At 42.4% G+C, this 24,147-nt stretch overlaps 1 protein-coding gene and 1 pseudogene across 1 annotated transcript in view; both read left to right on the top strand.

The window, feature by feature from the left end:
- Positions 1-2,575, top strand: part of Exoc4 (exocyst complex component 4) — a 722,212-nt gene extending 719,637 nt beyond the window's left edge. Inside the window, exon 18 of the mRNA XM_003467878.5 lies at positions 1,149-2,575. Coding sequence (XP_003467926.2) covers positions 1,149-1,386 — 238 coding nt within the window. The 3' untranslated portion in view covers positions 1,387-2,575. The remainder of the gene's footprint in view (positions 1-1,148) is intronic.
- A 6,346-nt stretch (positions 2,576-8,921) lies between these two features.
- LOC101788579 (heterogeneous nuclear ribonucleoprotein A1-like) lies at positions 8,922-10,033 on the top strand (annotated as a pseudogene).
- The last annotated feature ends 14,114 nt before the right edge of the window (positions 10,034-24,147 follow it).

The raw sequence follows: 24,147 nt of genomic DNA, 5'->3' as shown, positions 1-24,147 counted from the left end.
GCGATCTCTCCGTGGAACACGTGGAGTGAGGCACATAAGTAGCCTCGGCTTGGGTTGGAACCTAAAGGGGCATTAGGGATGCACAGGTAGCCCATTGGTCTTTGTTTGGCGCCAGAGGTAGATTCCTAGGGTGGGGGGAGGTAGGAGCTCCTTGGCTTTACCGGCTGCAGTGTCCGCCCGGGCCAAAATCCTTTCAGTTCCCACCCCAAGGATGACTTTGTTTTAGGATATATGTTTTTTTCAAGATATTCCTGATGAAGAAAAAATTCAAGGCCCTGAGTCCAATAATACAGGATTTTACCAGCGATCCTGAGAGAGCCTTAAGATCCTTCACTCCTACAAGTTGCCTAAAACCAACTGCCTGAATCTGGCCCCTTGATCCTGGCAAAGCTCCCTTCATGTCAGGAAGAGAGAAGAAACTGAGCCATGCCTGGGAAGCCCTTCTGTCCCTTTGCTTACAAGCTGTTTTGGCAAAGCTGGCTCCGAGCCTGTGCCGCCCGTGGGTACTACAGAATGGTCATGGTAGCTCAGAGTCCCGCATACCCTGAGGTGCAGCAGTGGGTATGGTAGTTTTAGGAATGTATATAGTACCTTTGTGACACTGGGCAAGCCCTCTAATTCTCTTGGCTTCACTTTCCTTAGCTGAGCAAGGGAAGTTGCAGCTCCCTGGTTGTAGCAAGAGTTAAAAGGAAAGGAACTTTGTCACCAGCAATAAAATTTGTATTTCTAGGCTTCTTTTTCCCTTTCTTACTTGTCTTGGAACTTCTTGAGCAAAGGGGCCATGCTGTTACTTCTATTATATTTCTATTAACATTATTATTTTATGTCTAAGAAGACTTAACCTTTATGAAGTACCACCATTCTAACTTCTTTATATACATTAATCAATTTAATTCTTCCAATAACCTTAAGAGATGAGTACTATCATTATGTGTTTTATGGAGAAAAAAACCTTACATTTCATAAAGACTCCAATAATACATGAGTGAATAAATGAGGGATTAAATGGGACAAAACCTGACTGCCAGCTGATCAGTAAGTGTTTATGGAATAAGCAAACAAATTAACATTTAAAGAGCACATTCATCCCCACTTAGCCAATACCACTGTGACAGAGGCACTGAGCAGGGTTCTGTCTTCCTCCCTAGGCAGTACTACGAGATGCTGTACAACACGGCTGACGAGCTCCTGAACCTGGTGGTGGACCAGGGCGTGAAGTACACGGAGCTGGAATACATCCACGCCCTGACGCTGCTGCACCGCAGTCAGACGGGAGTGGGGGACCAGACCACCCAGAACATGAGGCTGCAGAGGCTCAAGGAGATCATCTGCGAGCAGGCGGCCATCAAGCAGGCCACAAAGGATAAGAAGATAACTACCGTTTAATGGGGTGCACTGCTGTAGGGTGGGGCTGCTTTTGTTTCCTCAGGCTCATTTCTTTATTTGGTATGTTATTTGGTATCTCCCAAGATTAGTTCTGTCTGTGCTGATGCTTTAGTGGAGAGAAAGTGTAAGGATTATTTTCTTTTTAGTTCTTTTGTTATAAGTTTTGAAGGAAGTTTGCAAACCAGGATATTTTGACATAACAACTACTTTAGTACAGTGGATTCCATAGAGTCTGGGGCAGGGCAGGGGAGGAAGGTATACTAAGCTATTACACTCTGAAAAATGAATTAGTGAATGAATGAATGAATGAATAATATTTCATCTATTCCCCAGCATATATAATACTCCAGCTTTGAAAGCAGACTGCCTCCTAAGTTTTAGACTGTTCTTAGAACCATTTTATGGTCTTCTGTTACATAAACAGCAAGGGTTTTACTCTCTTGACCTTGCCGGTTTATAGCCCAATGAAATAAGTGTATATACATTGTTTTCTGTCAGTTTTGCCAAAATCACACAAATGGCTTCGCAGCTGCCTGTGGCTTTCAACAAATTTCCCTAACCAAACCAGGAACTCTTCAGAGTGAGAGGGGGAAATGTCCTTTATATCAGCCTCTGAGGGAATTTATATGCTATGTTTGTACATAGGCTGTTGGTTGGTTTATTGCCTTTTTTTGTTTTGGTTGTGTCAAAACCAAGAACCATAAATTAGTGACGAAAATGGAAGAAAGAAAGATGATCCAACCCTCTCTGCTTAATTTCCCACTCTGGTTTCTGAGGAAATAATGGTTAGTGATCACCCAAAATCTTGTGTGGGGTATATGATACTAAGGTGCTTATTTACCTTCCCATGAGCATCTGAGTCTTTCTCACCTCAGAAAGTAGCCTAGCTCTGCTTAGCTGAGGGCAGCCATGACATTTCTCCACTGTGGGGCCACCGACTGAGGCTTTTCTGAGTTGCTTTTCTGTTGTGTGGACACTCACTGTGTTCCTGGCACAGTGGACCTCACCATTGCCCCAGGCCCTAAGTCTTCTCGTCTCAGGAGGTGGCAGTGCGTTGATCAGGAAGCATCTGGGACACACCTGGAAATTCGAGCTGCAAGGTCTCTAACAGGATATTGTGCCTGTTTGTAACAACTTTGGTCTTGATGGGATTAAACTGAAAATTAAAAATTGTCTTGAGAAGCTTAAATGTGGCATGTTGTTTTTTCTTACATTCTGTATTATGCAAACATTCCCTGAGGGCTTAATATGTGCCAAATACTGGTATGCTGGGGTAGATATACAGATACTAGAGGACACTGCTATTACTATCTAAGAATGTAAGAAAGGGACTTGACTCCAAATCCTGATGATTGTTCACTCAGGGTTGAGTTAGGACTTGGACCAGACAGATATGCAAGGATTCAGCAGGCAGCTGTAAGAGAGCCTTCTAGCAGCTTCTGGAAGAAAGAAATGCTGCAAATTTATATGGTTCAAAGAAGTCACTGAGAAAAATTTGAGTCTGTGTAGGAGACTATCATGGGAAAACAAATAGCTTCAAACACGGTCCTTAGATGTGATCTACCCAAGAGTAGATGTGGGAGGGGAAAGTGGAATAGACCACTTTGATCTGGGATAGCCTTAATAGCCATGGCCTCCTGGAGCGGACATCGTGATTTTTCTTTTCCTTGCTGCCCACTCCAGGGTGATAAGCCTGAGTGATTGGCAGTGCCAGAAGAGCCAGGGTGGGGCTGGGCAGTGCTTAGCATAGTGTTCCTGAAGACAGAAAGGGTCATGGTTTTAGGTTGAATAGAATGTCAGGAACACTGAGAAACAGCAGAAAAAATGTAAGATAAGCTGCTACTGAGGAGCATTTAAGAAAACGAACTCCTTGCTTGACTTTACAGTAATGATTCAATTCTGCACAAAAGGGAGTCTAGGGATTTTGGTCTAAGATTTTTGAGGCACAAATTTCTTGGGACATTATAATACTAGTCTTCGTTCTTTAAAAGGTCAAGAATATCCAGTGATACTTCAGCAAATGATTGAATGGTTGCAGATGAAGATGGTTTGGCCATTTAAAAACCTGCCATCACTCCCTAGTAAAGTAAATATTTCTATAGGTTATGCCCTATTTTGGGGAGATTGTCAAATGAATTTGTTCTATTCAGTCCTGACTGGAAACCACTAAAAGATCAGAGTCCACCAAGGACAGGACCCAGTATACACACACAGTGATACATAACCACAGAGAATTCTTCCCTAAAGTGTGCTGTTGCAGTTCAAAAGGCCTCAGACAGCCCTCACCAAAGAAGCAAAGCGAGCCGGTTTCGTACACAAAGGAACAAGTGGGATGACACACAGCTGACCCTTCCTATTCATAGCTTCTGAATCTTAGGGTTCAACCAACCACAGATTAGACACATGGAAAAAACTGTACTAAACATGAGCATACTTTTTTTTCTTTTCATTATTCCCTAAACAAAACAGCACTGTTTACATTATATTTATATTAGGTAGTATAAGTAATCTAGAAATGATTGGAGACCCAAGAGGATGTATTTAGGTTATATTCAGTGTGTTGCCACTGTGTGGAAGGGACTTGTGCATCCTCAGATCTTGACAACCACAAGGGTCCTGCAACTAATCTGTAATCTGTTATGGTTTGTGTCTAGATGTCCCCACAAAACCCCATGCTGCCACGGGACTATTTCAGAGGTGGCTAAACCTAGAGTGTGTGATGCTGGGATTAAGGATAAATAAATCTGTCCACTGATTGGTTTGGTTTAGTTCTGGCTGGGATTAAGGGTGTGAGTACTGTGCCCACCCTAGGGCAGGTAGCCTGTATAGAATCCAAGGGACAGAAAGAGGCTTATCTCTCCCTTGTTGCTTTTGTTACCTTGTGAGCACCATGAACTAGCCTCTGCCAAGCCACTTTTCTTTAGAACCAGACAATTATGGACTGAAACCTCGACAAATTGTGAGCCAAGCAACAGAAAAGTAACTAAGAAAAAATCCACTTCCCACACCAAGGGACTGTGTTAAGTGGTTCATTGTCTGCCACACTAATCACAGCACGTTGGAGAGGGAATCACAGGACCAGGCAGAGTCTTGAGATGGACAGTAAACATGACCCCGAAGAACAAGGGTTTGAGGCTGTTTCACCCAGCCTGATCCTCACAGAAAGCTCCACAAACCAGTGGCAGGTCCCAGGAAGAGTTGCTTTCTCACAGTCACCTACTCTCTGGTACCTAGCACGGTTTCCTATTTTGTCCTCACAACAACTTGTGTCATAAATACCACTTTGCTTTCTACGGTGCCCAGGGGATCTGAAAGTAGTGGAAGAGTCTCTCTGAATTGAGCCACCATTAGGATAAATTCCTCAAAAAAGAACTAAACTTAACAGGTTGGATCTAGTTCTTGAAAGGTGCTGGCAAGTAGTGTTCTCAGAAATACTGGTAGATGTTTCCACTGCAGTCTTGTTGTTACTTTTAGCTTTCTTGTTATCAGCTGTTAGTACACCTCTTAATTCATAAACAAAAGGAGTCGTTAGGTACTGTTTTTCTCTTTACCCTGTGAGCACTTATAAAATGCCCACCCTATTAATAAAGTTTCTAAAAGAATTTTCATCCTAATGTGGTGTTTCCATTCCTACCTGACAATGGAGTTATTAAAGTTTCTTATTCAACTAGAACTTGCTCCCTCTTGCAGCTGATAACATCCCTAGCAATTAGACAAGGATACATTCTTTACCTTATGCTACGTTTTCCCAAAGTGGACAACACCAGTTTCCAGTCTCTGAAAGACAAGTTTATTGTTAAGTGGGTCCAGATTGGCTGGAATTCAGTGATAGGGCCAGGCTTGAGCTCCTACAGCCCACTTGCATCAGATGGCATTCACCCCAAATCCACGGTGGGACTTTCCACCCAGCATCACTGTCATAGGCACCAAATGACGCTGTTCCCAGAAACCCTAGCCCCACTCTAGGGCTTTGATCTTGCCTGCATGTTTTCTAAGCTTAGTAGTCATTATTCTGTAGTTCAAATAGTTCAGAAAGAAAAACTCCAACAGAGACACGTTAAATTGGTAGCAACCAAACCCTGATGATTCTTACTGTCAAGTCATATCCGTGGATTTCTTAGCACTAATGTATTCATTCATTCAGTCAGGAAAATATAATTGCCTCTTACAGCTCAGGTGATATGGGATTCATGCAATGACAAGCAAAAGAGACAGTTCCTGTGACATGGCACTTACACTTACTTGCTGCTTAAAACTTCCACTGTGATATTGCTCTGCCAGACTCCCTGCTCCCCACCCTGCCCCCCAGTTCTCTAAGATTTCCTTTCATTTAGGAACACCTCTGGTAGGATTGAGGACGAAAACCTTCAGCCAGACCCCCTGTTGCTTTCATCTGAGCCTTGCCCTCTGTGGTCTCAGAACTGTCACTATTCTCTGCTCGCGGTGCCCTCGGTGGCTCTCATAGCCTGGCAGTTTACCCTTTACTGTGTTTTGATAAGCAAAGGAATTCTCACCTCGCCAGCTCTAGGCATGTACCATGACCACTGCATTCAGGGTTCTTGTGCTGAGGATTCCTGCGGCTATCTCCCCAGGACCAGGCCACAGCAATTTCATAATAAAGAACAAAGGAGACCAGCGATCACCCTGAGCTTAGCAAGCCCAAGTTTAAATCACTCCTTTCAGGGCAGATGTTATTGAGAGGACCAGCAAACCAGCTGCCTTTCTAGCAGGACAGAAAATGAGGAGAGTCCTGGTCAACAAAATTTTGCTTGAAAAGCAAAGTATATGCGGAAATACGCACACCTGAGAGCAATTGTCTTAATGTGTCAGGGATGTAAAACAAATTGGGCCTAATTTGGAGGGAGGGTAATGAGGTACCAAGAACAAGAAAACATAAAGAATCACTAGGCTCAACAAAGGTCTCAACTCTCTCCTAATTAGGCACAGTTGTTATGAGAAGTACATAATTAATAAGCATATGACCAGATGTGAAATACAGTGAAGTTGTTTTCCTGAATAGAAGTGGTAATGAACTGTACACAGCTGGAAGTTGTTGTCCTAATTTGGCTGAGGCAGAAAGCCTGCCTGGAATTTTGAAGAGGTATAGTAAGATGCACGCTGTAGGTTTATACCTGAAAACTACTAATCCTATTCCAACTGGGCTGGGGTGTAATGAGATAGAGCTAATTACCAAGAGTGTAATGAGATACAAACACCACCGGGAGCTGAACTGGAAATTTCTTTGAAAGTAAACTGAAATACAAAAACACCAGAAAAGCATTCTAGTAACAAAATAAGGTGCAAGTGTGACGAAATGTATGTGATTGGAGGGGTTGCTGTAATGCACCTGGGCCATTTCTACCCTTTTTCTGTTTTGCTTTTTTTTCTCTAAATAAAATAAAAAATTAAAATATATATATCACCAGGACTTTGACACACCTGAACAGGAGTCCCTAGGATGTCAAGACTGCAATGATCTGTAAAACTTGCATACATATTTTTTTAAATGAACACACAATTTAGGTATGTATATACAACTGGGGAAAAAAAGATGAGATGCTTTCGGGTAAATGTAGTTTCCATTATACATGATCCTACTTACAAACCTGGCCTCAGCTTCCTGCTGACTTTACAGCAGAAATGATAGGAGAAACCTGATTCCAAACAGGAAAACCAGGCTGTTTGCCCTCACACGGATTTATTTACTGTGAGAGATCAGGAAACCATTAGCAGGATTTCCTTACTGTTTCTGTTTTATAATTGCTATTATGTTGCTTTAGACACCTTCTCTTGAACACTGAATGTGTGTCAGATGATTTGCTAAGTGGCTTATGTTAGCCTTTCATTTAACTCCCACAATAACAGTAGGACAGAGATACTATTATCACACCTACTTCTCAGAGAAATCTAAGGCCTGCATTAAGGACAAGTGCCAGAGTCCAGGTTAAGATCTCCCTCTGTGTTCTCTATTCAGAATTAGCCATTTTGTCCAGTGTGCAAAAGGAATGGCCCTCACCTGTTTTGACCCCAACGGACATTCCCTAATAGTTTGACTCCTTGTTGGGGTTGGGAAGCTAAGGAGTGTTTTCATGGGTAAGGTCCCCAAAGAAAGCATGTGAAGCAGATATCAGCAGGAACAGCAAACAGTCCCTGTGTTGTCCAGCTCATATATATTAGGTATTATCAAGCTCACGTTCTTGCTGTCATAACCATGTAGCACATGCCCAGTTGTCCATGCTAACTCATGCTTATCTAAGTGTATCTCTACCTCCACCTTCTGGCAAATAGCAAACCTTACATATAAAACCAGGGGACTCTCCCAGAAATGGGAATTTAGGCTTTGAGAGGAGGTACTTCCTGTATCCGGTAATATGGTTTTCACAGCACCCAACTGTGATTTCAGGTCCTTCTTGATTGGTTGCTCTGGAATGGGGATGCCTGGTGTGGCAAGTAGGACGTGGCACTGTCACTGTCACTGTCACTGTTGCTGGGCCAGTTGCAAGGGTTGTTGGTCATTGGGCACTGGCATGATGTGTGTGAGGGGCGTGCTATCCTGATACCTGTGGCCACAGAGCTCCTGCTGGCCACTATGGCCCTCCTCAGTGGTGGGCAGGGGTCTCCCCTGGGACGCTTCCACTGGTGCTTCTCCACTGGGGGAGGCAGGGCTGCCACTGTCTGGGGGTTCTGGTTTGGGGCTCCACTCAGAACTGTACCTGTGGACTTTGGGGGCCCATGCACCCTCCCCAGAGCACTCCTTTCAGTTGGCCTGGCCTCTCTTGGCATCTGGGGCTCCACTGAAGAGATTTGCATGTCTAGCACTTTTATAGCCTTCGAAGCATTCCCCAATGTCAGGCGATTGCTTCCCAGTCCTTGGAGGCTCTCCCTCCCCATCAGGCACTTGTTTCCACAGACACTGAGGGGACAGTCACCTCCTCCTGCCAACCCTGTTCGTTCTGCAGAGTATACCACTTGTTGGGTCTAGGATGGGGGAGGAGAAGGGGCGTAATTTCTCAGGTGAGATCCCCAAAGAAATTAAACACAACTGACATCAGCAACACCAGCAGGCAGCCTCTTTATTGTCTGGCTCTCTATACTTGCCACTATCAAGGTTACATTCCTGTGTACTCTCATAACCACATGGCATATGTGCAGTTGTCTATGCTAAGTCATGCTTATATAAGTGTACCCTGCTGTGTGCCTGTGCCACACAGTGGGGTCATGTCCTCGTGTGTCCTCAGAAGCCCCAAGCTTTGAAGCAATCCTCAAGTGACTCCACACACTCTTCACTCATCTGTCCTTTCCTAAGGCTTCCTGGGGAGAACTATTCCTGAACCAGATTTGGGTTTGCCATTCCCCACCCTTCCCCTCTGCCTCTCCTTAGCCTCAGACTGCCTGAGCCCACCCCTGTGGCTAGTATATCTACAAAAACTTAGAAACACAAACTCCTAAGGGCTCAGGGCCTGCGCCCCAGTCGGGAGTTGAAATGTCCCACACCTGAGCCAGATGCTAACAAGATGAGAAGAATGATGGGCTCAATGCCATAGTTCTAGAATCTGGTGGATCTTGGCTATAATGGCTATAATTTGGTTTACAAGAAATGGCTATAATTTGGTTCCCTTCCCATTAAGAAGAGAAAACCTGGGAGCATGTTTGGTTGCTCATGGATGCTTCTGAGGGAGCGTCATTAGTCTCTCTTCTGACTTTCATCATCTCTAAGTCTCCTCTGGAGCCTGAATGGCTGCAGAAGCTCTTCATTGAAGGGCTGAGCTTTGATACAGTGGCAAGAGTCTGAAAAGCCATTTTGAGCAACGGGGAGCACTCACAGACTGTTTGGTAATGAGAGATCCAAACAACAAGCACTCCGGGTACTTGGGGTCTATCACTTGTGTCACTGTGGAGGAGATGAATGCAGCCATGAATGCAGGGCCACACAAGGTGGATGGAAGAGCTGTGGCAACAAGAAGAGCTGTCCCAAGAGATTTGCAAAGACTACTTAACTGTGAAGAATACCTTTATTGGTGGCATTAAAGAAGATACTGAAGAATATCACCAGTGAGATTACTTTGAACAGTATGGAAAGACCAAAATGGTTGAAATCATAACTGACCAAGGCAAAGGAAAGAAGAGAGGCTTTGCTTTTATAACCTTGATGACCATGATTCTGTGAATAGGATTGTCATTCAGAAATACCATACTGTGAATGCCACAACTGTGAAATGAAGAAAGCTCTGTCGTAGCAGGAGATGGCTAGTGCTTCATCCAATCAAACAGGTCAAAGTGGTCCTGGAAATTTTGGTGGTGGTTGTGCAGGTGGTCTTGTTGCAATGATAATTTGGGTCGTGGAAGAAACTTCAATGGTCAAGAGGCTTTGGTGTGGCAGCAGTGGTGGAGGTGGATATGGTGACAGTGGGATGGCTATCATAGATTTGGTAATAATGCAAGCAGTTTAGGAGGTGAGAAAAGCTGCAATGATTTTGGCAATCACAACAATCAATCAGTCTTCAAATTTTGGACCCATGAAGTGAGGAGACATTGGAGGCAAAGCTCTGGGCCCAATGGTGGTGAAATAATGTGCCAAAACACAAAGTCAAGGTGGCTATGACAATTTCAGTAGCAGAGTATCGGTGGCAGTGGCAGAAGGTTTTAAATACTGCCAGGAAACAAAGCTTAGCAGAAGGAGAGCTAGAGAAGTGACAGTCAGTGAAGTCACAGGTTACAACAGATTCGTGAACTCAGCCAAGAACAGTGCTGGCAGGGCCTCGATGCTACAAGGAAGACAAGTTTTAGTCACTACTCATGGATATGGGGGACAAACTCAAGGACTGTATTTGTGACTAATTGTGTAATAGTTTATTTTAGTTGCTGTTCCATGAAAAATGTAAAGCATTCCAGCAAAGATTTTTAATGTAGACTTTTTTGCACCCATGCTGTTGATTGCTAAATATAATAGTCTGATCATGATGCTAAATAAGCCTGCCTTTAAAAAAATAAAAGAAGGGAAAGCCTAACAGTTAAATAATATTTTGTTGCTATTGTTTACTTATGTATTTATATTTATTTTTGTCATAATTGTTGTTTAGTAGCAGGTTTCATGAAAAGTAGAGAGTTACATAGATATGACAGGACGAAGAGAAAAGAGCCAGCCAGAGGAAAGCTACTTATTTATCTTCTTCCTTGCTTGGGTGTCTTCAGAGATAAGGAGGATCCTTTCTGCCCCTATAGAGAGGGTACCTCTCATAGAAGGTCCCCTATAGAGACAAGTCAGAGATACTTGCCTAGTTTTTATGACCTTCTCCAGATAACAAGAACGCAGACTGTCAGAGAGATTCCCACCCCCCTGAACATGCCATTTCTCAGATTCCTTCAACTTGGAATTTTCAGTATGCCTGGATGCCAGATTTGGGGGTAGTGTTTCCTAAACCCCATCACCCTTTACAAAATGGTTCTATTAGAGAAGTTACTGAACTCCCTAAATCTCAGATTTCTCATCTATGGAATTGGGTAATAATAATAGCTCCTATCCAACAGTATAGCTGTATAAAGAACTGTTTACTCTTTGGAATGCAACAAATGTCACAGATAATCAGTATTATTGTTATCTTGTTCATTTGTTTGAGAAATTTTTGACCCAATATTGAAAAATAATTGCCCTTTTAAAGTGGCTTAAGAGTGCAGCCACACTGACCCAGCCAGATAGAAAGGCCTGCGGGGTGACAGGAGGAGGCCCAGCTTGCTGTGTCTGGATGACTGAAGTCTCCAGGGCACCAGATGGGAGCCACAACAGATGTCATGATTTTGTTTCTTGATAATTTCAGTCCCCTCCTAATGCAAAACAACTGTCCTACATGTCTGCTTCCGCCAGCCTGCTCCTTTTCATCTGTTAGTAGAGTTTTGCATTTCATTGTCTGCCAGTTTATTTATTCCTATCACATCAACTCCGGGCTTCAGTATCCTTTAGGGGCCAGGCCTTCACGGGTTTAATGACCTGCCTGCCATTTGAGTTCGCTATTATTCTTCCTTCCTACTCTAAGGAATGTGGGATCAAGGATTTGTCATAAGTTCTCAAATTGCTCTGAGTAACTGAGATGAGAAAACTGTCATATTCTTTTGTTTTTCTAATTTTTCTAAATCAAATGTAGCTCTAAGCTTCTACTTACCACTGGCAGCACAAGTCCACGTTCAGTTATGTTTTGTGGCTTCCTCTCTAGGGGCTTTCCTTCCTTCCCACTGGGCCAGCAGCCCACTGCTGAAGGAAATCAAGAAGATGGGGGTGAAGACCACATTGGCATCAAGGAGTCCTGATCACTTTTTTAGTCCTGCTCCTTCTGCAACTCTGGGTGCATGTTGTCCTCTGGGGCTTTTGCTCCTTATGCGTAAGTCTGCACCAGTGTCTTTTGCCTTCATCAGTGACCTCCAGAGCTCATGGTCCAGGCTCTACCAGTGTCCTTGTGAGTACTACAAGCCTAGAATGACACAGATTCCACAGTCCTGTCTCTTTCTCAGCTTTGGGGTTCAACACTCTATTTTGAACAATTCTTTGATGGTTCTTCCAAATGCCAGTCTCTTTTCCTTTTGCCACTGGGATATCAGGCTCCTTTCCTTTGGGCAAAGCCTTTCAAAACAATAGCCTACTGGAGGTTGATTCTATAGTAAAGGTAAGTTTTCTCTCTCCCTCCTAACCTGCCTACTTGTCCCTTTTCTTTTTTTCGTGCCCTGAAACAGGAAGATTTTTTGTTTTTAACAAGAACCTGGAAGTAAAGGGAACCTGGAAAGTTTAATAACAATCCTTAGATAACCTTTCTGAAAGGTGGCAAAGGGAGGGGGCATTCCTTTTATTCTGATTTAGGGCAAGTGATTGGCATAAATTAACTTCTCAATAACTGTATTAGCTTTTCATTTTTCATGTCTGTAACAAACCCTGAAATAAATCAACTAACAAGGGAAGGTTTGTTTTGAATCATGGTGTCTTAGTCACATTTCTCATCACTGAGACCACGATGCCTGACATCTGGAACTTAAAGGAGAAGAGATTAATTTTGGCTTATGGTTTTAGTCCTAGTCCATGGTTGGCCATCTCCAACATGGAAGCTGCATGAAGGAAAGCTGCTCACATCATGGTGGTCAAGAAGCAGAGAGTGAGATATATCCTTCCAGATCATGCCCTCAGGACCCTCCTCTTCAACCTGATGCCCCTTCCTAACAGAACATCAGATATACACCCTGATAATTAAGTCACCTTCCAAAAGCCCCACCTTGAGTGCCTGAGACCTTCGGGGAATGTTCTTGATTTAAGCCATAACAGTGGTTTCAGAGATTTTAGTCCATGCTCCCTTGGGCCTGCAGCAGTATTATATACCATACATGATAGGTGAGCATGGTAGGAAAGGCATGTTTACTTCATAGCAGGCTGAAAGAAGAGAGGGAGAATAGGAGAACAGGATCTCACAACATACTGCAAGGGCTTTTATCTACTGATCTAAATTCTTCCCACTAGGCTCCACCTCTGAAAGGTTCCACCATCTTCCAACAGTGCCATGGGCTGGGGACCAAGCTTTCAACACTGGAGCTGTGAGGACCATGCAATCCAAACTTAGCAGTACCTTCATCTGCAGTGGATACAGAGACGGTTGGAACTTTGGAGAGGTAACCATCACATTTTTCAAAGCAGCAAAATGAAGATCACCAAAGGAAGAGAGTAGAGATGCCTAGGACTAGGCATGGAGATCTCTTGACTACCACATCCCAGGATCCCACACTTGGGAGCCCCAGCATATCTATCACACTTATGGACTGCCAAGTACAACAATACAAGACAAGGATGTGCCTTCGAAAGCATGACCATCTTACAGAAAGAACAGGACAACACACATGAATCAGCTATAGAAAGTTACTAGCCAGCATACCAGTGAAAGTTCATTCTGTGGTTCAGGCTAACTACTGGAGGAATTCAGAAAAAGGATTAATGACTGTAGCCTATTGTTACCAAACACAGCTTAATGAAAGAGGTGGCATCAGACTGTGATCTTAATGAAACAGTGGAGCTAGGGAATGGAAGAGGTGATGTCTCAGGACATCCATAGTTGCAACCATAGTTGCTTTATGTACCTTAGTTGCTGTCAACTCAGCCTGTCCTTGAAACTTTCTGCTTACTTTTGAGGAGGAGATCGACATGGACAGATGGTGTTTGATTCTCAGCCTGCATGCTGGTAGGCTCATGGGAGCCACTGTCTGGTTTTTCTCTCTTTGGAACATACACTGCTTGCACAGCTTACCAGGAAGGCTGGCTACTTGATTTCTCAGTAGGCCCCCCAATTCCCAGCATCCCTATTATCTTGTCTTAAAGTCCTGTATCACTGTCACAATTTTTTTTTTATTTAAAGAGAATAAAACCAAGAAAAACAAAATAGAACAAAGTCAATCAAAACAAACCAATGTAAGCAACACAGGACTTCAAAACAATAGGAAATCAACAATGGTTACCATAATGCCTCCAACTGTCTTCAACATAATGCCAGAAACCTTTAGACACAGTAAAAATCAAACAAAACAGAACAGAATAGAACCAATAAAAATATAACAATGAGTGCAGTAAAGGACTTCAAAACAAGACAATAGTAAATCCAAAATGGCTACCATAATATGTCTTGTTTTCTTTGAAATAGCTGCCAACACCATTGGATACAATAAAATCGAACAAAACAGAATGAAACCCAACCTATCAAAACAATGAAAATGATACAGCACTTCAAAACAAGACAATAGGGAATCAATAATGGCCACCACTCTCACAAGGAGATCCCCCAAAGATGCTATACTGTGTACTGCCACCCACTGAATAGATGGTCAAACCACACTGGCTTTTGACCTGTAAAGTCACTGAAACACTATACACTACAAGCATTAAATTATATTCCACCTCAGTAATCATCATTGCAGCCTATATTTCTGCATATCAGCTGGTCACTTATGGTGGGGCCAGGGGTGGTTGGCTCTTCTTGTTTCTCAGGCCACGTGCTGGAAAGGACTGGCATCTGGCTCTCCCCAAGCAGCCTGCTCATGGGGCCAATTTGCAGGGAGGGCTGGCTTCTTGGTGACTTCTTATTCTCTTCCACTACAGTCCATGAATGGTGCTGACTCACGGGAAAATGCTGGCATCTGGCTGTCCCCCCAGCAGCCTGCACATGGCACTGACTCACAGGGAGGACTTGCTTCTTAGAGTTAACTTCTTGTTATCTTTCCCCACAGTTCCACAAATGGCCTCACAGTTTTGTTTTTATTGGCTTTATTCTGTTTTATTTTGTCTGGTTTTATTCTCTTAAAATTAAAAAAAGGAAGAATGAAAAAGAGAGAGAACAAGGCAACGAAATACTTCCAAAGACTCAAGCTTCCCAAAGCAGATTTAAAAAGCACCAATAGAGAAGAAATCAAACATGTACTAACAAAAACTGGGGAAAAATAAAAAGAAAAATTAAGGTCGTAATCTGTTCTGTTCCTGGAATCCTAGGTCAAGCCACTTGCCCCAGGAAGGACTTTAATACTATAAACACATTGGGAAGACAAAGGGATCAATACAGGCTACTGACAGGAGCTTTAGGTTTATTAAATAGGGAAACAATTAGGATAGGGGCAAGAGGTCTGCATAACGAAGCACTCTTTCTTTCTTCACTTAATTTCCTTCAAATGATATTTGTGAGTCCATATACTTAGGTCTTGGTTCAGTGTTTTCAGCAATCACAGGAAAGCTTCCATAGAAATCCAATATACAAATAGAAAAACCTGCTATCTGTAATAACTAACAATAGCTTTAAAAACTCAGCAAGGGCCATACATATTAGTTCTTGAATTCTGAGATCTAATTGTCTCATTAGATCAGCTCCTTTTTTTGCAGTTCTGTTGTCTACCATTCAATACCAGTCCTCAGAATTGTGTTTTTATCCTCGGACAACCCAGGTCCCATTCATCAATCATGAAAATACCAGAAGAAAAATCTATTTTCTCTTTTCCTACCCTTCTATGCAACATCCAGAGTTCCTTGCATTTCTCTGATGCCTCAGTGGAAGTAAATGTTATGGATTTTGAACAACATCTGAGGCTGCCATTTTAAAATGAGGAGACATAAACTAAAATTTTATGTTAACTCAGCCAACTATAAGAGACTAACGGGGCTGGGGATTTAGCTCAGCGGCATAAGCGCCTGCCTTGCAAGCAGGCAGTCGTGAGTTCGATCCCTGGTACCAATAAAAACGAAAAAGATAAAAAAAAAAAAAAAGAGAGACTAACAAAGTACGAGGCATGGGGCCTTTCGGTACTGGAAGACTGCAAGGCGCTCATCTATGACACAGCAACATTAAAGTGTTGTCACAGGGGTTATAGAAATTCTCATGTTTTTCCATTTTATTGTAATAGTTATCATTTTAGTGGATTGTCATTTCCACATCTCCTGGATGTAGCGTTACAGGGCAAAGTCCTGTGCTGTAGACACCAGTTACACAGGGTCTCGGGCCAGATTCAGAATTAAAAAGGAAAACAAGCATATCTAAGTAATTTGCCCAAGTCCCACCCCTCTGTGAAGGATTGCTCTATGGCGATTTGACATTTCTCATTGGCAGGTTTACTTGGTAAGTACCAGTAGTCTTTTTACCATTAAGAAAAGTTCCGAGTAATGTGCCTCCTCCCCTTAATTTTGCTAGCAGGGGATAAGTTATAAAGTAAGCAATGCACAGACAACATTTGTAAGCAAGTACGAAAGTCATCTTTCAACATGCTCTGTAGGTTAGCTGAAGTCCCCAGTCTCTGACCAGCGCTTTATTGGAACATTTACTACAAGGCAAACACAAAAGTGTTCTGGCAGTGGGATCAGACCAACATTCAAATGAGTGTGGAGACTGAATTCCCCATTAGTTATGTGGTCCTGAAATGTTCTATAGCTGTTAAGTACCGAGTTTACTAATTTTAAAATTCTTTCACAAAAACCAATAAAGCCAATGAAGTTGTATCAGTCAGCCGAGTCTTAAACACATTTCACCTCTCATTCTAACACTTGTAATTAACCAGCCCTCAGTGTAGACACAATCCTCGAGAAATCTGCCATGCCCTCCTCTGGAGAGTAGGTTCTGGAAGGATGATCCTATGTCTGGTCTTTCTTTAAAGACAGCCTTTCTCAGGGAGCTGCTGTTGACTCTCATTAATATTCTGTCCTTCACAAGCAGTGTCAGTTTCTCTCATCCCTGCAACAGGACATCTACTAATTGTCACCTTCCTAGTTGTGGGCATGGATTTGCAATGAGCTGCCCACCTGACCTTGGGAACTACAACTCAGATTTGCAAGGCAGGATCCAGAGTGTGATCCTGACCTGCCTCAACACAAGAATGCTGACAAGTTTCCCTATACAAGGCTATGAACTGCCCCTGTACCCCAATGCATCTCTAACTCACTGAGTTCTGCAGTCACCTGTGAAGGGAAAGACTGATCCAGAGAGCCCATGAACTTGTACATGAACACTTCAGTGCAAGTCTCTCTCCCAACCCTAACCCCAATTGCTATGCAAAAGGGCTTCCTCTCTTGAGGATGCAGAACTTTGTACTCTTATCACATCCCGATTGGAGTCCATCTAGCTTATGCTGTTCACAGCCAGGGCCATGCCACCAGCCATCGGCTTATTAAAAATGTACAGCCACAGCCCCTGCCTTAGTTAAGCTACACACGTCGCTCATCTGCATGATTAGCTCTTACCTTCCTGATTAGAAAGTTTCATCCTGTCACAAAACCTACCCTTTCTGAATGAATGGTTCTTTTAAAGAGAGCCAGGTTTTCTTTCTTTCTTTTTTTAAATTTTTTTTGAGAGCCAGGTTTTCTAAAATGCATCTTAAACTAAAATAAAACAGCGAGAATAAAACCCTGTTTTGTTTATGAACTGGGAAGAACAGAGCATAAGGAAATGTTTAAAAGTTCAGCTCAATGCTTGTTGAAAAGAATTCAAAATAGCAGTGGCTATTAAGTGGAGACTTGGGAGAAAGAGGTTTGGAGAAGGAACCAGTAGCTTTTAAGGAGATATCAGTTAATGAATTTTTGGCTTTTGAGACAGGGTCTTGCTATGCAGTTCACGCTGGCCATGAACTCACTATGCAGCTCAGGCTGGCCTCAAGCCCATAGCAATCTTCCTCCTCGGCCTCCCATATGCTGAGATTACAGACGTGTGCCACCACACCAGCTTAAATTTGAATTTTTTAGCTTGAATAATTTGGGGGTAAGCAGTAAGTGATTAATGAGAGAGGAGATATCAGGTTTTGACTTTAACAAATATCTCCCCACCAAGGGAAGATGGATATGAAAAGGAAAGTAGGTGGCATAAAGACCACGTAGCCCAGAAGCAAGACGGTGGTGGCTCACACGAGGGCAGCGGCACAGCAGTGGAGAGAAAACAGATTCAGGAGATCTTTAATAACTGATTTCTCCCTCCTCTCTTTTAGGTTTCTGCTTGAATTTCATCCTCTAAATGAATATCCTTATTTGGCCACCTATTTAAGACAGCAACCCCTCTCACCTACCTCATTTCTTTCGCTGCTTATTTTTTCTCCATTTTAAAAAAAATCAGTTCCATCATCCTTTACAATTTAACTGGGAAAGCAAGGATTTTTGTATCTGTCGTCTCTGTATCTTTAATACTTAGAACAATTCCTGGTATATAATAGATGCTTCATAAATACTTTTAGAATGAATGAGTAGGTGGAGGAAAAATAAACAGGCAAGATGTCTTTAATGTGTTGGTCAGAAGGGTGAGGGAAAGAGGAAGTGGCAAAGGAGTAAAGGAAGGTCCCCAGGCTTCTAGGTAGCTTCACTGAGTGTGCAGGACGCCATTCATGAGATAAGGAAACAACACAGAAGGGGACGAAGCAGAGTTGGAGGTAAAGTGGTGGATGGATGACAGAAAAACAGAGAACTCAGGAAACACTGAGAGGTCTCTGAGCTAGAGGAACAGATTTTGCAGGCTTTATAGTCTGTTTTCATTTTCTAAAACAATTTACTGCACATCTAATTTGTTCCAGACATTATGTCAGGCCTGGTGGATATTTGGATAAGCAAACTGAGGTCATTTAAATAAATAACATTATTTAGAAGATTATGCTTTCACATTTGATAATAATCAGTATTACTGGAGACAAAGATGGGAGCATAGGAAGAAAGCATTCTCACAGACTTTGGAAGAAAGTGGAGATTTGTAGCACCTTTCTGGAATAAAATTTGGTAGTATGTACATCAGAGCTCTGAACCTGTCATACCCATGACTCTGTAACTTTCCTTCTAGATATTTGCTTGCTGGTCATAAGCACAAGATTTGCATTCACCAAGAGGACAAATGTGTCCCTACTGTGTACGACCAGCTTGTGCACCAAGCAGGCACCTAGGAGGAATATATATGAGCCCTGTCTAGATATTGCTACAGAAAAGCCAGCGTCTACCGCAGGTCCTCTGTTCATAAATAAGGGACCCTTTCATAGAAGGACACAGGCTCCCTGTTCCAGTTATTTATTTCTACAGGATTAAAACTTTGTAGCTTAAGACAACGACTATATTCCATGATTCTATAGGTCATGAATTTGGACAAGGTAAGATGGGGAGATTCTTCTGCTTCATGTGACACCAGCTGGGTTCACCTGATACTGAGTTGGCATCTGGGTTGGTCTGCAGCACTTCAGATGGATTCACTCATAGACATGACACCTTGGTGGGAAGAGCTGTCAGGCTGCTCGGCTGGGTCCTCTCTTTCTCTCTCTCTCTCTCTCTCTCTCTCTCTCTCTCTCTCTCTGTCTCTGTCTCTGTCACACACACACACACACACACACACACACACACACACACACACACACTTTTGAACTTCTCCATGGCGTCTCTCCAATGGAATCGTGGGATGTCTTACATAATGCTGGTTCAAGGCTCTATGAGGTCAAAATGGAAGCTACCAGTCCCAGTATAGACAAGTTGGTCCATACTGTATAATCGCATACTTTAAAGTAACAGACTATTAAGAGAAGGAATACCAATGAACTTGCAGCCTTCTTTAATCTGACACATTCTCAGGTTCATGATTCCCAGGAGGAAAAGAGCTATATACATTATGTCCTTTCTGTTCTTCTACTGTGTGGGTCCATTCTTCGCCATAAGTGTCTTGCAAAATGAAAACCTCTCCAGCGTTTTATCCTCAGAAAATGAGGCTTGTAGAAGGCCAACAAGACATTTTGCAACATCAGTAATATGCATGTGCTACACAAGCCAAGGCTGTCTTGGCTCCAGTAAGCTGCTCGCCTGGCTTTGCTGAGACAGTCCAGTCACAGCCGTCCTCTTCTAGTAGCATGACTCAGCCAAGGGAGCAGAATTTCTCTTGATCAGCTCTCACCAGTGACCCCTGACTACTGCAAAGGTAGCCACTCCCACAATAAATGTGTACACCTCAGTTATAATTCTTAAATGTTCCTGTGGAAGTCATGGATGTTTCTTTATTTGTCCGATAGCAGAAAGATGCGACTCTTGTCATTGTTACAGACAGCATAAAATCGCCTATCAGGGCACCATGAACTACACAAAAATCTCTTGCCTGACCGAAAGTGAGAATGTGGGCCCAAATGGTAGGGTTTCATCCAGGCAAGAAGAACTGCCAGGAACACTGGGCCATGTGGTGGGGAAAGTTGATTAGAATGAAGGTCACAAGAGGCTGGCAGGTCCTCCTTCTCAGGTTGGCACCTGAGTTCTCTTGGGTCACCTTGCACTCTCTGAGGAGGGCCCACGACAGGCTTCCCTGGAAGTAAGTGCATCCCTGCCTTGCAAGGCTGTTCAGAGGGTACTAGCTTTCCAGATGATCAAAGCTCTTCTGGAAAAGTACGCAGTTCCTCTCTACAGGATTCACCAAAGAACTGGCCCATCTCACCCACTGAATTCTGTGGCTGTGCTGTAACTGCTAAGGAGGCTTTGGGCCAGGTTAAGAGGTAAGACTTTGGACTTCAGTTCTGAGCACAGGTGCTAAATAGTGGGCTTTAAAACATGGCCACATGCTGAGCACGGTGGCATGTGCCTATAATCCCAGCACTCAGGAGGCTGAGGCAGGAGAAATGCTCCAAACTCAAGGCCTGCCTGGATTACATAGTGAGATCAGAACCAGCCTGAACTACATAGTGACATCTTGTCTCAAACAAACAACAACAACAACAAAAAAGACTCAGTTTGATGACTTCTAGAATGGGGAGTTACTAATATTCTGAAAAATTGATTCTTCATAAAAGTAATAAGAATATTAGAAAAAAAGTCAACTCATACACTCTGGAAATTAACCATATTGCACCAATCCATGGGCTGTTTAGCTAAGAAAAACTGTTGAATCTTAGTAAGAACAGCAAACATGTCCTTTTAACTCAAATTCTTCCCACACCTCAAACGTCAGCTCTGTAGTATCCTCGAACACCAGCAGTTTTGCAGCCATGGTGCAAGGAGCTACCTTAGAGCTACTGGAGGGGTACACTTGATTTTAAATTCCTCAAAATACACAAATTGGAATTGTCATTATTGTAACCTGTCAATAAGCTTCCTGGAAAAGCCCCACTCAAGGAATGTGGTCATTACTTGACCTCATCAGAGCTTTTGAAGGGTGAAGGGAAGGAGCAATCTTTATACTCCTGCCATTTGTTAAAATTAATCAGCAGAAATTTTCTCATTTTGTGGCTGCCCAAGGCTGCAATACTAGTTTGAGCAAACATGAACCCAGTAAAACTTGTAAGAGAAAGATCTTGTGAAGAAAATATGCACAGGGGGCTTTCAAAAACTCCAACGGTCCCTGGAGTCTAGGAGGCCTTGTATATGTACAGGACTATGTGCAGCTCAGAGAGATGTCAGCGGTAACCTCTCACCTCTGCTAACCTTGAGTGCAAGCAAGAAGCTGGTAACTGCTAGAGCATTGAAAGTAGCTGCCAACAAACAACAAGCTGTGCCCCTTGGCAAAGGCTGGAGGTGTATTGGTTCAAGGCATTTAAGGAAATCACTGCTTCATCACTAGCTGTCTGTTAAGTTAACTGAGCAGAGACTTTAGTTATAGCAAGCATGTTAGCTTTTTGTCACTGGTACAAATAACTAAGAGAAACAATTTAAAAGAGCGAAGATTTATTTTGGCTCCTGGATTCAGTTGGTTGGCTACCTCAGGTAGAAAACATCATGGTGGAAAAATGTGGCAGAGCAAAGCTACTTACCTCACAGCAGCCAGAAAACAAAGAAAGAGCCAGAAAGGAAGGGGCCAGGGACCAAATAGAGGCCCCACAGTAATGCTCCCTTCAGGTAAGCCCCACCTCCTGTTTCCATCAACTCCCAATTAATGCCACCAAATTACAGTCTCATCAGTGTAGTTAAATCATGACCCAGTCACCTTTCTTTTAGTTAGAGAAAAAATGCAAAACAAAAATAGGGTAGAAATAATACAGAATTTTGAAAAAAAAAAAGGTAAGAAACCATGAGTTGATAACTTACATATTGTTATCTTAGAAGTAGTTGTTCAAGTTACAAAATCGAACCTTTCTAGCAGCCTCCTTTGAATAGTGCTATAATGGGGACATGAGTGCTACACTGGGGGGATACTTAATATTTAAACCCTAACAGAGTACTTATATTACAGATCGATTTTTTAAAAAGAAAGTTACTAGACAAACAGCAACAATAGTAAAATAGCAACAAATCACTTGTCAAGGAAGATTCCTGGTTTCCAGGGTTAACCTATTATATTAATTTAAATGTCCATTCTCAACTATCAAGTGTGGAGTTTCTTTTTAGGGTGATGAAAATATTCTGACATTAGATATTGGTGACATTTGTCTGACCTGTGAATATTCTAAAGCCCTCTTATGTCTTCTTTTCTAGCTGGTTTTGTTGTTTTTTGGTGTTTATTTTGCAGTACTGGCGATTGAACACAGGACAAGTATTCAGCCACTGAGCTACATCCCTAGCCCATACCTGTACTTTAAAAACACTACTATTAAAGTATGTTACATACTTCAAATTTAAAACTAAAAAACAAATACATGTCTGTGCATCAACAATAAAAAGTTGAGACAGGCAAAGAAACAGACAACTGTGGCCTGCACACACGGGGATAAAACAGCCAACGGCCAATCTCTCTGAGAAAGCTTAGATGTGCTCATTATTCAAAAACTTCTAATCAGCTCATATAAATATGTTCAAAGAGCTAAAGAAACTCTGTCTAAAGAATTAAAGGGAAGGATAATGTCTCACCAAAGAGAGGATATCAATAATGAGATAGAACTGAGTTTAAAAATAGATAAAAGAAATGAAGTTTAATTCCCTTCCCGTTGAGTTGGATTGTACTTCATGACTCAGTTTTCCTGAGTGGCGGATAGCTGGAGTGATGATGCGTGGCCAGATCAGGTCAGCACTGGCGCAGAGGCTTCCCGTGCTCTCTCTCACGAGAGATCAGTTCTCTGGAGAAAGCAGCTGCCGCGTTACAGGACGCTCAAGCAGCCTTATGGAGAAGGTGCCTGCCAAAAACCAGCCCAGAACTGAGACCTTCTTCCAAAACCAAGGAATGGGTCATCTTGGAAACAAACCCTCCAACTCCAGCCAAGCTCCACCAATAAATAGTTCAATAATTACCTGATGGGTAAACCTGAGCCAGAGTCACCCAGGTCATTTTTCCTTGATTCTTGACCCTTGGTGACTATCCATCTCACACAAAGCATGCTTATTGTTTAAGCAATTAAGCTCTGGAATAATTTGTTATGCAGCAATAGTAACTGGTACATGATGAAGGGGAAAAAATCCTCTAAAACAATGAGAGGAAAGAATGAAAACAAATAGGGAAATGTTGTCACGTATAATTTTGTTTTAATACAGGGAAGAACTTCACATAATAAGAGCAGTCCACAATGGAATAAATCACATTTGAAAGTAGTATGCTGCTTGTCATTTCAAGATTTCAACTGAAGATAGATGGCCACTTATCACAGATGATGGATGTGATTTTCATCTCTGGTGCCTAGAGGATTGTTTCAGCACAGATGATCTCTATTTTCACATTTATGTATAATTTGATACTCACCACCACCACCATCTGTTTTCCAGGAAGCATTTGAAGTCTCTGGAACCATTAAATATATACATAAAGAAGTTAAGATAAAAAATTTAAAAACAAGTTGAACACAGTGACACCCACTGCCTGTAGTTCCAGTATTCAGGATGCTGAGCTACAAGGATCACTGAGCCCAGCAGTTTGAGATGCCCTGGACTGCATATAGAGATCCTGTCACAATAAAATAGAATAAAATAAAAACAATTATCAGAGGTGATAAAGAAGAATTAGAAAGTTGCACCGATTAAAACTAAGCCTCAAAAAGCTCAAAAAGGAGAAAATCCAGCTTCAAGCAAATGGAAATGTTGATTTAGTAGGTCTGGAACAAAGCCTGTTAATGTGTTCTTTTTTTAAAAGCGTCTCCTGGCTAAGTCTGTTTAGATATCCACTGGCTCAGATGGTCCCTCCCAACTCTTTGATATCTCCTCTGTGCTTTTGTTAGAAACTAGGTACCATCAAATTTAAAGTAAGCTAAAGATTCCTTGTTACAGATACAAAATGAGTTCCACGGTGTATTCCATTGGGCATCTCAGTCATAAGTGATTCTAGGGCTGAAAAATCTGACTTGGGGCTGCAACGTTTCTGATCAAACTTAAATGAGCAGTTTTATTCAAGGTCCTAATAACTACTTGTTCTCAGATTC

Source organism: Cavia porcellus, unplaced genomic scaffold (assembly GCF_034190915.1).
Source record: "Cavia porcellus strain 051 isolate PalLab524CR breed Dunkin Hartley unplaced genomic scaffold, mCavPor4.1 scaffold_2, whole genome shotgun sequence".
Lineage (NCBI taxonomy): Eukaryota > Metazoa > Chordata > Mammalia > Rodentia > Caviidae > Cavia > Cavia porcellus.
This window is presented reverse-complemented; position numbering and strand designations above follow the sequence as displayed.